Below are 16,119 nucleotides of genomic sequence, written 5' to 3'. Positions count from 1 at the left end.
GGGTCGTTTGACCCCACTACTTTTTCCTGCCATGTCAGGAGGTCGGACTTGATGATCTGCTCAGGTCCCTTCTGACCCTACCGACTATGAAATTGCTGCAACCCAAGTGCTAGTGATAAGAAATTTTGTTCACTGGCTTGACTTTTATGCTTGTATGTGACATGATTGCATGTGTCTTAATGGTTTCTGGAATCTTCTTTTTTTATGTCTGAGAATAGTAAAAATGAGAAGTTGTCTTTTATAGAGGTGCACAAAGCATATTGTTTGTCAGATGGAATACCCCATGGATGCTGACATTAAGAGTACATTTTTTAACAGATCAAAAATATACATTTTACTATGCAGTTTTGACTTTAAAATCTTGTACTTTTTTAGGGTTAGCATAAAGCTGTTGTTTTTTCACATTTTAATTAATTGAAGAATGCTTCTTGGTATGTGTTTTTTGTGATTTCATTTTAAAAAAAAAAAAGAGAGAGAGAGAATTTGACAGCGGGGATAAAGGGTATAGTCTGATGATGCTGACCTACTTAATTATTGTCAGTTTTGTAAGTTATGATCTTCCTTTTGATATGGAAACTCAAAAGCCCCTTTTATCTTGGTGTCTGTAACCATTTGCCTTTTTGCTTTCCAAAACGCATCAAACAAAACTATAAAATAAGTATAATTTTTATTTTTAAGGCCTGATCAAAAAATAGAAGATGCTGCAGAAACGGAAGCTGAAATCCTTGCTCGCCTCACGTCTGCGGTAAGGTCATCACATCAAACCTTGTACTGATTCTATTGAAAAATGATTTATGTTGTGGAGAAGGACCCAAGTCCTAGTGAGAATAGTAACTGGAGTGAAACCATGGTTCTGGCTCTGGAAGGAGTCATGGATAGGAGGGGAGAGGTATTAGTGGTGTAGCTTTACACCTGAGAACAGTTACACTAAGGATAAATAAAAGTAAATAATTAGCCTACTGTTTATTTTACTGGGATATTGGATAGCTTTATTCACCTCCAATAAGCTGCATCCAAGACAAATGACAGCTTACCCCATTTGTGCTTGGATTCTGTATGCTCCTTTTGTAAAATCATACATCTCTTCTGAGGTAAGCAGGAGCTTAGAAGATGTTGGTTAGATTGAGCTGAAGTGACCTTGATTTGACATCACACCTCTAAATCCTAGTGAGTGCATCTACATGTAATATTAATGCTTTTGAATAAACTCTTGCACAGTTTGCACCAGAGTTTATTGCTCTCAGGCCCAGTGTTTACACAGGCTTCTGGGACCACAGCATCTTGAGCTGGGGTGGCAGAGTCATGGCTGGCAAGAGGTCCAGGGGGTCAGTCTGCCAGGCCAGAGTTGCTGTGCCCAGGCTCAGCATGCTGCAGAGGGGCTGGCTGGAGCATGAGGGTGGTATTGTGTGGGGCTAGCTGGTAGGCAGCCCCACACTGTAGCACCCTTGTGTCCTAGCCAGCCCCAGTCACAGTCTACATGTGCATTGCAATACCCTAAACTCTGCCGCAGAATAGTATGCGTGTCAGGCAGTACTATCCTGTGGTGGAGTTAATTAGTTTACTGTGGCCTAATAGCACCACAGATGTAGACAGTGATGTCTGCAAATATTCAAACAGCTTTACTGCCTTTACCCTCAGTATGGCTGGTTTTGCTGTTCCTCGGGTCAAGAATATAACCAACACATGGTTATTTCATGAATTAAAACATCACAAGCTTGAACATGGCCATTCAACTAAAGAGAAATTAATACTTTGATTTTAAGAACTGAACCCTTAATGTGCTGGAGTCTGCTAAACAAAGTGCTACCCATGTACTTGCCTCTAAGCATGTGAGTAGAATCATAGGGAAATAAATAGGCTGGAAGGAGCCTCCATGAGGTTATCTAGTCCAGCCCCCTACTCAAGGCAGGATCATCCCTAACTAAACCATCCCAATCAACTGCCTTGAAAATACCCAGGGATGGAGATTCCAAGTTTCCTAAGCAGCCTGTTCCAATACTTGACCACCCTCAGTCAGAGTTCCTCCTAATCTCCAGCGTAAACTTCCTCTTCTGAAGTTTGAGGCCATTGCTTCTAATACTATAGCATGACCAAAGAGAATAGTTTGTTTTCATTCTTTTTATGCCCTTCAGGTATTTGAAGGTTATCAGATCTCCTCTGAGGTTTTTTTTCTCTTTTTCAGACTAAATAACCTCCTTTTCAGCCTTTCTTCATAAGTAGGGACCTACCTAAATTGCAGTAGCGCAGATATCACAAAATCAGGCGATCTCCATGAAATCCGCAGGGGAAAAAACCTTATTAAAAATAAAATTTTTAGTAGGAGTCAGCAGGAAGCCCAGTGGAAGGGAGTGGGGATACCAGCAGCCCTTAGCCAATAGGTGTTGGGAGGCCTGGGCCACGACAAGACCTCAAAAACGGCAGCTGGCTGTGGGATCTGTCTACAAAATTGGTCAGCTGCCGCCTCAAATTGGGTATACTCCTACTCACAAGTTGCGTTTCCCAGACCTCTAATAATTTTTGTTGCTACACCCTTCTACTGCACCCTTTCTGATCTGTGCACATCTTTCTTGCAGTCTGAACACATTAATCCAGGTGAGGCCTTACCAGTGCAGAACAGAAGTAGAATTGTTCCCTTTTATTTGCGAGTGAGACTCCTATTAATGCAACCCAGAAGGTTGTTGGCTATTTTGCTGCAATAGCATCTGTTGGCACATGTTCTACTCATGGTCTGCTATAACTCTTAGGTCCACTATACGCCTTTCTCTGCAGTACTGAAGCCTGGCCAATTATTTCTATATTTGTGCATGCAATTTTTCTGTCCTAACTGCACGAATAGTAGTTCCACTGACTTCAGTTTTTTCCATTTCTTGCAGGTTAGCCCATAAATTACAGAATCAATAATTTGTGATAGAGAGGGGGAAATAAAAGACCGTTTTTTCATGGTTGTAACCAAATAAGGAACAATTAATTTGTGGTACCTTCAGGGGTTCTGAAAGAATGCTCTCTGTTTCTTGCGCTAAGGAGTTTATTACTTTGTAAATAATAGCTTGCCTCTGCTGTCACAGAGAAATAGGCTTGTCCTTTTATAAAACATTTTTAGCCTAACAGGACAAAGAAAATCCTAGTCCCAGTCCCAGTCCTTCCAATGTTAGTTCAATGCCTGCAGATTAGATTCATTCAGTCTAAGAAAAGTTTTTACTATAATTACAAAACATTCTGGCCTGTTCTGTTGCACAGTAATTTTCATTTATTTCTCTGACAACATTTTCCTTTGCCTTCTAGAGAACTTTGTAATATATTTAAGATGGAATAAATAATTTCTCGAATATGTATTACTTATGGATACAGTTGTCTGTCTTCAATCAGTATATTCAGTCTTTGCTGCAAATGTTACCCATTAATTTTCAGTGAGTTCATAGGTGTAGGAAGGACCTATACTTTGCTCCTAAGTGTTCCTCATCTTTGCAATGATGTGTATCCTATTTACATATCATTCACCTTTTCCTAATCAGAAAGCCTACAAGGAATTCATATTCAACAATAAATGATTGAATATAATCTTCAGTGTACAAAACATGATGCTAGAGACAGGGCTGTGAATATACAGTAGTACTGAACAGAAATACAAAAGAATAATTTTTTTATGAGAGAAATCATATGCTGAGGTTTGACTGCTATTAATACTGCTTCTAGATCAGTAATGACTTTAGAATAACCAAAGAGGTAATTTTGTTTATCTTTCTTATAGGTTAAGGATAAACCAGGGAGACTTATTTATTTTTACACATGTAAATTTATCAGAAATGTAGGTTAGCTCATTCTGAAGCTACTTGTGAATTTGGGTCAAATTCATAGAATAATTTTGACTAGAAAAAATATGAGCTACAGTTTAAAACTACCCTACTTGTTGCAGTGTCACATCTCAGTGATTGCAGCACTTAATGAAGGATATGCAAGAGCTGGTTTACATTCCCTCTGTGAGATGGGATTTAAACCCCACATCTTCCACCTCCTTCTGCTGAAGGGTATTTTAACTTACAGCCACCCACCCCCTTCTAGGATAGTGCCTTAACCATCAGGCTATAGACCAGTGTTTCTTAGCCAGGGCACTGAAGATCTTTTTAAGGGTGTGTGGAAAACACCTACACAGGATTCACAAGATAAACCCAGAGGTTCAAATAAGAATCCATATTATCCAAAGCATTCTGGCCTGTTGTGGTCTTTCTGATCTTCATTCTTTGCAATGGAGGAATTGCCTTATTATTGTTTCCAAGGCCAGAAAATGAGTGAAAACAAAGAGCTGGTATTATCTGAAGGATGCCCTGAGTTTAACAAGATTGAGAGCTACTGCTATAGTAACCTGGGCCAGAAGCATAGTGAGCTTCTTTAGTGCCCTGGGCAAATGTGGGGGATTATGCTGACTGATTGAGAGTGGGGGTGTAGGGGAGGAGTCTTAAGTCCCATGTCTGCAGTTTTGCAGTAGCTGCTGTTGCTGTGGGTGGCTCTTAGTTTCATAGTTAGTAGGGTCGGAAGGGACCTGAGCCGATCATCAAGTCCAGCCCCCTGCCATGGCAGGAAAGGGTACTGGGGTCAAACAACAACAGCAAGGTGATTGTCTAGCTCTTGCTGTAGGTGTGTGGGCTTGGGCTGCTGCAGCTGGGGCATGGGCTTGCCACATACTGGGTGCAGCACCTTTGTGGTGCCAGGGTCTCTGGAGACTGCCCCTGGTGGCTCCGTTTGTCCCTACGAAATAATACTGGGCAGAGGGCGGTGTCCGCTAAGCTCCTGTGGCTGGGTGGTGCAGGGCTTCACCTGCTGTGACAGACTCTGGGGAGGGGAGAAGGGGGATGCCATTTTGCCAGCTCTTCTAAGTTGGTGTCTGGATTGGTGTCTCATTTGCCTCCCCTTGTTACACTGCTCTTGTGAGGGGAGGGGAGGTTGGGGTAAAAGGTCTCAGTCTTTCCTGTTTGATGTTGTTCTACTTTTTCCAAAGAAAAGCAAAAAAAAAAAAAAAGAAAAAAAGGGGGGGGTTGTTCATCTGAATCATTCCAACCCCCCAGTTAGGCAACCAGCAGTCACACAGCCTTTAGTGCTCTAGTTTTAAAGACTGCTGTACCACACATAAAACAGCACATACTAACAACAGGCCTTGAAGTATGAGTAGGGCCCTAATGAAGTTGCAATTTCATGATTTTTGTGGTTGTCTCCATGCTTTGGGTGGGCTCCCTTGGGGGGGGGGGGAACACTTTATTGAAAATAAAATGCTGGCTTTCTCTCCAGTCATTGTGGCTTCTATGAGGTCTGCCACGCTCCACCCATGAAAATGGCTGCCAGCCCTGTGGTCTGCCTGAGAAATCAGCTGGCAGCCACCTTGAGTTTGGTAGACCATTAAGTATAAGCGACAAAGGCAGAGTCTGTATGCTCAAAGATGGAATGCCTTGTTGTAGTGTTAGTCCTTGCATTTAAAGTATGTCCACAAATGCATACATGCACGCACGCGTACACATACTTCAAGAGTGAGGTAGACTCGTTCATAATTTTTTTTTTGAGCTGTAGTTTGGCTTCTTTTCTTAGACTGTCCTTCCGGTTCCCTATTTGATTTACCAGGTAGTGTTCCTTATGTAAAGTTATGCTTTCTGCAGTTTACAGTACAGTTAGTTTTTCTGGATGACTCAGCAAATCAAGAACTGATCAGTTAGGGAAATACACACTTGTTTTTAAACAACGGTTAAAAGAACTATAAGAAATAATAGTGATTACTGCTACAAATGATGCCAGCTTGGTAGGGTTGCAGGAAACAACTGCAAAGGTTATGTTTTTAGCAAAATTGTTACTTTAAAAATAGAATTTAAAAGAAAATCCTTGAGGGGAAGAGGTAGGAAGCAACTAATGTAGTAGGATTTCACTCTTCAAAGATACTCTTCTGCAAAGGATGAAGCAATCTGTCAAAACAACTGAATCTTTAGCCCATCAAATCATTTGTTCATATCATCAGTTACAGTGAGCTACTGACAACATTGCCAAATTCAATTCTGTATAAAAATGACATGCAAGTAATTTAATGTGCTTGAATGGATACATTTGAATTGGTTAACCTTTTAAGTCATGAATTTTAAGTATAATGTGGTAATTATCTTTGAGTTTAAAGAAACATTCCAAGGGTTTTAAGTGTGTGTGTGTCAGACAAAAAGTACTGAGACTGATGGTGTAGGAAACAGAATATTTTATTTATGGGGTAAATCTCCTTCAAAGTGTGCTCCTTCTGCAGACATACACTTCTCCCAATGTTTCTGCCATTGCTGGAAGCAACTCTGATAAGCAGTTTGTCACGTTACTAAAGCTGCTTGGTCGCATTTTGTTTTCTGGTTTCCACCTCACAAAATCTTCCTTTCAAGGTTTTCTTTAGTTGAGGGAAGTGAAAAAGTTGCACAGGGCTGCATCGGGTGAATATGAAGGCTGCGGCACTTGTGGAGTATGGTGTTTGGCTAAAATTTGACTAAAAATTGCTTCACAAGCTGCCACATTTTCATCATTTTGTGATGCTAAGGGCATCTGAAATGGTCATAACTTTCGACCAATGATCGTCCTTCTTTAAACTGACGATGCCATTCAAAAACCCTTGTATGGCTCAGTGTCATCACCAAATGCTATTTTAAGTCATTGAGATTTCAACTGCTGTTTTCCTGGTATTTTTTTTTCCTTCCTCCATGCAAAATTTAATGCACAAACGTTGTTCTGGACGTGGACATGATGAAAGGGGACGTGAGACACCAACGATCTTACTTCAACTGCTGGCCACAGAAAACTGGGGAAACACCATGAGTTGCAAATCTGTCCAGGAGTCCCAACATGCCCAGATATATTCAGCAAAGCCACCCCCACCCCCCCATACTTTGTACCACAAATACACGTTCAGTCTCAATAGTTTTTGAACCGACCTTGTGTGTGACGTATGTGTATATGCTTATATACATTTAGGGCTGTTCGAAACGGCACCGTTTCATTTTAACTTCTGTTTCGCTGTTTCAAAGAGACAGTGTTTTGTTCCATTTCATTTCAAAGCACTGTTCCATTTCATTTTGTCAAAACTGTTTTGCTCTTTTGACACACTTTCAACGTTTCACCCATAGGCTATAATGGGGAATCACGAAAATGCTGATAATTGTCATTTTTTGCCTGATGCAGATGAAAATTGCAGGGATGATGGCTCCTTCTGAGGGCATGTAGCCTGCCAAGTTTCAGGGAGTTAGGTGCAGGGATTTCTGAGAAACTGCACCTCAAGCTGCTGATGAGCAAAACTTGTGTCACTTGCCGGCAGTGGCAGCCTCCTGTCATCCTGTGCACCAGTCTGGGGGCCCTCACCCCTGGGAGGGCTGTGGGGCTATACCGGACTCCTCCCAGGGGTGGGGTGCAGGCCCCTGGATCTGCGCTCGGGCTGACGGGAGGCTGCTGCTGCGACTGACGCTGGGCCCAGTTTGCACCCAGCGCTGGGAAGACAGCTGTTGCCACTGGCCCCAGGCAGCAGTGGCATCCTCCTGTCATCCCAAGCACAGATCTGGGGACCCACAGCCCTGGGAGAGGTCTGGGGCTGTGGAGCTGAGCTCTGTGGGGCTTGTGAAGCTGCTTGGCCCAAGGGCTGTACTCCAAGTGACTGCACTACTGGAGCCACTTGGAGCACAGCCCTGGTGAGCACAGCCCAGTGGCTGGAGGCTCCATAGCCGCATGGAGCTGAGTCTGGCAGCAGGAGGTGGCAGAGAGCCATTGGTGGAGCCATTCAGAGCGCAGCCCTTGGTCCGAGTGCAGCCCTGACCAGTAGCTTTCCCTCACCTCCTCCTGCCTGGCTTAGCTCCATGGGGCTGCAGAGCCTCCAGCTGCTGGACTTTGTTTACCAGGGCTGCACTCCAAGTGACTCCTCCAGCCCCACAGAGCTCAGCCCGGTGGCAGGAGGTGGCAGAGAGCCAGCAGTGGAGCTGCTTGGAGCACAGCCCGTGGTCCTAGTGCAGCCCTAGCCAGTGGCACTCCCCTGCCTCCCACTGCTGGAATCAGCTCTGTGGGGCTGGTGGAGACCGTTGGAGTGCAGTTCAGTGGTGGGAGGTGTGGGAGACCCAGGGCTGTGCTCCCAGTGGCTCCTCCAGTCCCACAGAGCTCAGCCCAGCATTGGGAGGCGGGGAAGAGCCACTGGTCAAAGGTGAACTCAGAGCCAGGGCTTTGCTCGGAGTGGCTTCACCAGTGGCGCTCCCCTGCCTCCCAACACCAGACTGCCAGCCCCACAGCCAGCAGCAACCTTCCTGGCAGCCTCCTGTCATCCAATGCGCAGATCCAGGGGCTCGCACCCCTGGGAAGGCTGCAGGGCTGTGTCAGACTCTCCTTGGGAGGCAGTGCCCCTGGATCTGCGTGAGGGATGACAGCAGGCTGCCGTTGCTTGCAAGGGACCAGTGCTGAAGTCTAGTATGCCCAGCTTCGAAACTCAGAACTTTTTGAAACTTTCAAAATGTTTCGAGTGCCCTTGTTTCATTTTGAAGCTGTTTTTTGAAGGCTTTAGTTTATTTTGATTCCATTGTTTCGAGCTCGAAACATGTTGAAACAGCTTTGAAACAAAATGCCCAGTGAAATTTTGCACAGCCCTTTTGTGTGTGTGTGTGTGTGTGTGTGTGTGTGTGTGTGTGTGTATCTAGATAGATATGCTGCATCATGACCCTAAAAGAATCTTCATACGCTGTGTGGCAGGACACAGATTGTTCAAACCAGAACACTGTAGGATGCCTGATGACTGTTTACGTTGCAGAAGATTTTACATCAGTGTGTGGTGGAGCACAGGATGTTTAGATAGTATATCTGAGAAGCACAGTTTCCTAGTCCTTTGGGAAACTACCTAATAGCACAATCAGTTAGGGTGTGTAAATTGTCATAATTTGGGATTTAAAAATATATGCTAAACTATTGCTTTTTTGTGCGTTGTTCTTTAAGCCTCATGTACGCAAACACTGTGACTCGGACATGAGTGAGAACAATTCATATAAGATTTTTTTTGAGGACGGCCACTTTTGTTGACAGTTTGAATGCACGTCTGCAACATTAGAAGCCAGAAGTCTGTTTCAGTTTTTTGGGAAAAGAGAATTGGTTCCAGCCCAGTAGCCAAAGGAGAGAGAGGAATAAGCTAACGAACCACCAAGTAGTAATGTTTGTGTATTTTTATCACACTAAATAAAAATTATTTTTTTGAGATCTCCAATTCTTCACCAAAGAAAGTAGCCACATCCAAATATGTTGTTGACATTCATATTTTGTTTAGTAGAAACATAGGCACTACCTGCATATTCAGGCTCTGGGGTCTTCTATGTAAAAATAAAAATTGTGCAATGTACTAGCATGTTAACATGCATGGTCTTTTAGGCTGTTACAGTATTTCAGTATTGCAATCAGACAAAGCAAGCTTCCAATCTAAATCATTTTTTGACATCAGCATTGTTATCCAGAATAAGACAGTATTTGTATAGCGTGTTTGCTTTGTCGAGGCAAAGACGTACATAACACAATTTTTTTTTATAGCTAGTATCTCAATTTCTTATGGTAGTTTGTAGGCACAGCTGCTGCATGCATATGTCTTGTACTTTAAACCCAAATGAATAGCTATGGCAAGATATGCAAATACCAGTTTTGTCATGAAGGAAGTAGCCTGCAGTTTATTAGGCAGAAGCAAGGAAATGCTGTATATATGAAGCAGGTAAATGAATGTTATCCACAGGTTTCAGTCTGTGAAATGGTGCATGGGAGTTGGATCCCTAGAAGAAATGTCAAATGCATGCATGTTAAAAAAAAAAAAAACCCAACCAAACAAACTTGTGAAGTAAGCCCCAGAAGCATATCTTATTATGAAGTCCAGAAAGGTGCTGAACAACCTCAGCTTTGTTTGGCTTCAGTGGAGATTGAGGGGCTCAGTTAACTGCTCAGATCATGCCTTTTGTGAAGTCAGGACTGGAGAAACTCCTTTTAAAATTATATGTAGATATATTCAAGTAGCATTCTCCTGCTAATCTGGGTCATACACTGTATTTCAAACCTGCCATTTTGGTGGAGATGTGGATTTTTACTGAAGATTGCAGAAAACCATTTGATCAAAACCAAAGCTTCATGCTGAGTAAGGCAGAAAGTCTAAGTTTGCAGCAAACTGAAATGTCAAATTGCACTAGGGTACCCACGGGCATTCATGGCTTCATTCTGTGACTAGCACAGAAGGCACCATCCAGAAGGAGGGGAGAGGAGCAGTATCTTTGTGTCTCCTGTTATCTGGGCTGTGGTTCAGGAACTGCTTTAACATACAGTGTTTCAGAGTAGTCAAGGCGGACAGAATTTTTTTGCCATTCCCTCTTCTAGTCTGGTAATTTTTGTTCTGATAATATTTCTTAGCAGGATGTTGAGGGAGAGCTATGTCTCATTCTGCACCAGAAAGGGGAATAGGAGGGGGATGGGAGGTATTCTACAGCATGTTATAAACACGAATTACCATTGAAACCCTAAATAAGGCAAGGAAGGAACATTAAGCTGTATGTGGGAATAACCCTGCAGAAAGTAATAGATTTAATAATGGGTCCTAGTATAAGTAGAAAGGCAATCAAACCAATCATCAGAAAAAGAGCAGTTTGCAAGCAAGTCGAAAGAAGTTCCTGTGTGTATATGTTCTTCGTATGTGGCTGGGGGGAAAAAAAAACAGAGGGGAGAAAGTTATGGGCCAGTGTGGGTGAGAGAAAAAGCCTACAAGGATGGGAAAGCTATTTCTGAACACCACTACAGACTCAAAGCAAGCAACTGCACCAGCAAGCATGGGGTACAGTATTTAGGGCAGAGCTGAGAGGAGGGAAGAGGAGCCAGCAGCACTAGAACCCAAAGACAACTTCCTACACAAACAGTGTTTTATACGTGCAATGAGAACTGTGAGTTATCAGTCTATGCATTAGCTTTAACACAGCTTCCTAGAGATCTGCCTAGTAAATTATCAAAACAGCAAGCTCAATGCCCACAGTGCTGTGTTCCTCCAGGATCAAAACTGCCTGAAAAAAACACTAAGTAGCAAAAAGAATGTATTTTTTAGAATCCCTGCATGTCACAAAATAATACTTTCTCATTGCTAATGACAGTGTGGTCTCATACATGATCTTACTCAAAATTTCACAGATCCAGCAGAATTTTTAAGTCTTAGACCAACTCAGAATCTTGACTTTTTTTAGAACTTGTGACACTTCCTATCTTCAGCTTGGCCTTCAACTTCCATGGGTGCACAGAGTTGGAGTCCCCTTTTCCTTATGCATGTGCAAAAAACACTGCCACTTCAAACTGCGTTCAGCTGTCTCAGGATCGATGGGATGGGGGAATGAGAATGTACAAGAAACTTTGAGCAGATAGCTTGAAGTGGAGCAGTGGGAGGTTGAGGGGTATGCACCAGGGATTTTGAGAGTGTATGTGAGGAGTCTGAAGGCAGAGCATGGGGGTATAGTGGGTGCAGGGAAAAACTGAGATACAGGCAAGGGAACATAAGGTGCAAGATGGAATTTCAGGGTTGTAAAGGAATGTGGAGGGTGCAGTAGACAGTGCAGGAGGGAGGGACTTGAAGGGAGTTTGGTCTTTTGGCAAAGAGGAGGGTAAAGGCTAGAATATTGTGAAGGAAAAGGGAGCAAATATACGGGCTGGGTGAATGTAAAAGCTAGAGAGACTAAATGAGTATGTAGGGACAGGGAATATGAATGTAGGAGGAGATTCTTTGAGAGGGCAGACATGTGGGAGGGGGAATGAATAATATGTCAGTTCGCTCACTACTGGGTTTAGGAGAGAGGAAGCCAGTGAAGAAGCTCACTGTGTTGCACCATCTCATGTTGAATTTTGACCCTGAAATATTTCTGCATGGTCTGAAGCCAGGCAAGTCCCTCCAAAAGGCTAAAGAAAAGGGCAAATTTAAAATATATAGGACATTTAATTTGTAAATTGTAATTATTTTTAAGACCTGCTCCTAAATTTGGGGACCTGGGCTCATCCCTTTTGAATGCCCTTAGGGTTCACAGTTTTGTGCTGGATAAAATAAGACAATCATGGTTACTTTGGCTTGTTACATGTATTTGAACAATCTTTTATCTTTAGTGCTTTCTAAAAGAATGTCATTATTAGAAATAATTAAGTAGTTTGAATCAGTAAAGAAGAGAGATGTAGATCTCCCCTCTCTCCTGCATTTCAAAGTGGCTTTGTTGGGAGGATGAAGAGAAACTACTGGCTTTGAGGATGGGGAAGAATCTTAAAAGATTTTTCTTCCTTGATTAGTAGTAGTTTCCTGCAGAAATGTTACAAAACACTTAACTGAGTTCATTACATTTCTCTGCTTCCTTCCACGAGTAGATTCCAAAGCATTTAGTATTTATAAACATTATTAACAAATCAACATACTAAGCCTCACAGCATCATGTGAAATAGATCGGTATTGCTTGTCTCATTTACATGCGAGGAAATGGCTCAATTTTCCCTGGGTCATCTTTCTTTTTTTCTGGAGTGGTTCCCAGTCTCCCTGTGAGAAATAACAACTGGTAAAGGCTAATAAATATGTGAAATCCTGGAGATGGTGGTGGTCATGACTTGTATGGTAGTATGCCAGACACAGGGGTAGCCATCCACAATAAAGGCAGAAAGTAAGTATGCTTTTACTGAATTTTTATCATGGTCTTAAAACTGCCCTAGTATTTGTGTTGATTACATGAAAAGACATTATGTATTCACTTCTTCAAACAGTAATGTGCTTGCATAACCTCTTTCAAACTCCTAGTTTGGATAACTCATGTAAACTCAGTCACAAGGTAAACCCTGAGCTACAGTGCAATTGGAAGAGGGAGAATAAACACGTGTCAAAGAGGTGAAGGTGTTTTAAATACATGCATGAAAAGAAGTTTCCTGAGTAAATAAATCGTAGGTCATGCTAAACTGAATGGCTTGTCCTTTTGGGAATGTGTGAAATATATCTGAAACTGGAGGCATAAAAGCTTGGCACAGTGTTCCCAGTTGTAAAAAAAACAAAAACAAACAACAACAACAAAACAACCCAACCCCCCCCCCAATGTTTGCTGGAAAGATCAGATCAAATCCAAAATCAAAATGAACAAAGCCTACCCCTGCAACTGGTGAAATAATAGCTGTATAATTCTGTATGCAAATAATTGCCCAAAATGAATTATATATTTTTATGTAGCCCATGGTACAGATATTTATCTATAACCATCATCTCTTTTCCTTGCATGTTAGGTGCAGAGAGAGTTGGCTGCTGTCATTGCTTTGAAAGCAAGAAAGTCAAGTAAGTGCAGTTGGCCTTGGTGCTTTTATAACGTCATTCCCCTGTCATATGTTGAAGTGTTTGATTCTTCATTGTCAACTTGTCAAAATTTGTGTTGTATTGGAAAGCAATACTAGTGATACCAAACCTCACTTCATGTTGAGTGAGAAAATAGAATCTTTTGCATCCAGCACAAATAAATTAATTACTGTGGTTTTACTTTTCCCTCTTGTTGCATCTAATATGCCACCTGGTAAAATGTAGTGGTGCTATAGTTCTGAGCATGTGGAGTCTTTGGCTCTGCCTCAGTTCAGATTTTGTTTGTTTGTTTCTATTTATCAGATTCTTAAGCATTGATTTGGTTTATATGTTTCTTATAAACATGGTTTTAGATGTTGATTTCTTTTAAACTTCAAGACTTGTTTTGAGGTGCAGGTTATAGCTGTTATATAGATGTTTTATGTACTTAACAAAAGGTATTGCCTTAACTTAAAAAAAATCCCCCCTTGATGTTCCACACCTTGTTATTTAAATCACTCACTTGTGTCCTGAGATCTTGTGCCTACTTCCCTGGTCAGTCGTTCCTAACCAATTTAAAGTATTTGAGAGTAAGAGACAGTCTTTTTTTTCAGTCCTGCAAGGTACCCACAGTTGTGTGAGCTGCTCGTTATTCTCATCTTCCACTGACTTTTAGTGTCTCTCTGGTTTAGATAACAAACGTATCACCCAACCTCCAGATCTTAGTCTTAACAGGAGCATTGGCATACTCCAGTCACAATCTGCAAACTTGGCTGCAGTCAGTACCCAGTGCCTCTGGGAAGGTGAACCCCTTCATCTGCCCACTGCATTATTTTGTTGAAGAAGGAAAAAGAAATGTTAAAGTGTTTATGTTTGTGTAGATTCTCATACCTTGATCCAGTAACCCAGGGATGGAGGTCCTCACCCAGGATATAGGAGGGTATAAATCCTTCCTCTGCCTGAAAGGACTCCAATCCTTGACCTCCCCTCCACCTTGGGGTGAATTGTCTAGCCAAGGTAGGTTACTGTCTATGGTGAGGCTGTTCTGCTATGTATAAACAATTAGGTATTCATTGGGGTAGCACAAGAGAGCTTGGCAGTGGTTACATAGGATTTTGTCAGGGTTGTGGTTCTGACCCTTTTTAGGCTTTTACAGCTGCCTTCCTTAACTTGTCTAAACCCCATTTTCCAGGATGCTGAACTGGGAGGTGGCTTGGCAGAAGTGGGTGTTTTCACCTGCATTAGGTTATTTGATGAACCTAATGCAGGCTGAAGCACCCTGTCCTTTTAAAGGGACCACATTGCTGTTTGTTTGTGCCAGTTTTCAGGGGCTAGGGACAGGCATTACACACAGTGGTTTAAGTGATCAGAAACTGGTTTAAACCTGTAACAGAACAGGCATTCAGTGCACATAAACCATTTTGAAAATTGGCTTGAACTGGTTTGAGATAAACATGGTTGAATATAGTATCAGACTTAACTGATTTGGGTCAAACAGGCTTATGCAATGTCTGTCTTAGACCGCAAGTTTAACTTAAATCAGAGTCCCCCAGAATCCCAGATGCTTTGCAGCCCTGGGCAGGGCTTTCTGCTCCAGCCTAGCAGAGCTGGCTCTGCCCCTTTACTCCCTGGCTGAAGCACCAGCAGAGACTGCAGGTACAGAAGCATCTGCCTGGCTTCCTCCTGCTCCCCCCCTTCACCAGTCCCTCCTCGAGCAGATTTCCCCCTCTACTCTGCCTTACACAGACACCTCTTAGCAGTAGCTAGCATGCCACATGCTAACTACGGTCTCTGCTGTGGGAGATGGGACAAAGGCAGACAGGACAGTGTCCGCTTAGGGCTTTTTGGAGCTAATCAACAGGTAGCTGGTAATGTCCCTCTGTTCCTTTCTTGGAAAAAGGTTGTTTAAGAAGAGCTTGAACTAATGAGAGAGGCTTTTGTTTTCTGATGGGGTTATAAATGCTATCAACTTCTTGTGTAATTCCTTTCTGTGTATCTAAATGCTGTTGTCAACTGCCTGCTGGCTCCCTCTTGGTCAGAAGCATGACTGGGGGGGGAAACCCCTCCTTAATCAGAATGTCCTCTCAGTTCAGCACTGTGAAAGGGAAGGGATGGATGCTCTATCACCAGCTTCCAGCCTGAGCCACTGTAGGCATGTGCCTACATTTTCTCAGTCCAGAGGGGATGTCTGTGCAGTTACAAATCAGTTCAGCCTAGCCAGGTTAGACTAACCTGCAAAGATTGAATCAGTTTAGGCTCAGGCTTTTTCAATGTCTGTCCCTAGCCAGGGTGCATGTGGGGCCAGACCAGGAAATGGCTGTGGCAGGTGTGCTCTTTCCTGCATTAAATTTATCTGCACCCCTTCCTGCTGCAGCTGCTTCCTGGTCTGGCCCTCCACTTGCTTTCTTGAAACAGAGGTGGGTCGGGCATTTTCACCTGGCTGTGGTGGTACCCTTGAAAGGGTCTTGTGGCACCCCAATTGAAAACTACCATATTAGGGCACTCGCATGGGAGGGAGGACATACTGGTTCTAGCCCTTGCTCCAATTATTACTGAAGTACTTTAAACAAAATGGAACAGTTTCAAGTGGAGACAGATCTATGGCAAACCTCCATAATATAGTAGGGCATCCTGATTGGGTATATGGGTTCTGGTCCTTTCTGATAACAAAGGGATTTGACCCAGAGTTGAGTGTCTTCTTTGCTGGCTGCTAGGGGACAGAGAAGGGGCACCACCACTACTTCCTCTTTGCTGGTGTGGAAGAAATCAAACTTTGCGTTGTGGTTGAATCAGAACTG

General features: G+C 42.8%; 1 protein-coding gene across 1 annotated transcript in view; it reads left to right on the top strand.

Moving 5' to 3' along the window:
• RAPGEF5 (Rap guanine nucleotide exchange factor 5) overlaps positions 1-16,119 on the top strand; it is a 256,006-nt gene that overhangs the window by 71,013 nt on the left and 168,874 nt on the right. Inside the window, exons 6-7 of the mRNA XM_019534471.1 lie at positions 679-745; positions 13,276-13,324. Of these exons, the coding sequence (XP_019390016.1) occupies positions 679-745; positions 13,276-13,324 (116 nt within the window). The remainder of the gene's footprint in view (positions 1-678; positions 746-13,275; positions 13,325-16,119) is intronic.

This window comes from Crocodylus porosus, unplaced genomic scaffold, assembly GCF_001723895.1.
Source record: "Crocodylus porosus isolate Cpor-Errol unplaced genomic scaffold, CroPor_comp1, whole genome shotgun sequence".
In the NCBI taxonomy this organism is placed as follows: domain Eukaryota; kingdom Metazoa; phylum Chordata; order Crocodylia; family Crocodylidae; genus Crocodylus; species Crocodylus porosus.
The sequence above is the reverse complement of the archived record's forward strand: the minus strand, read 5'-3'. Positions and strand labels throughout refer to the sequence as shown.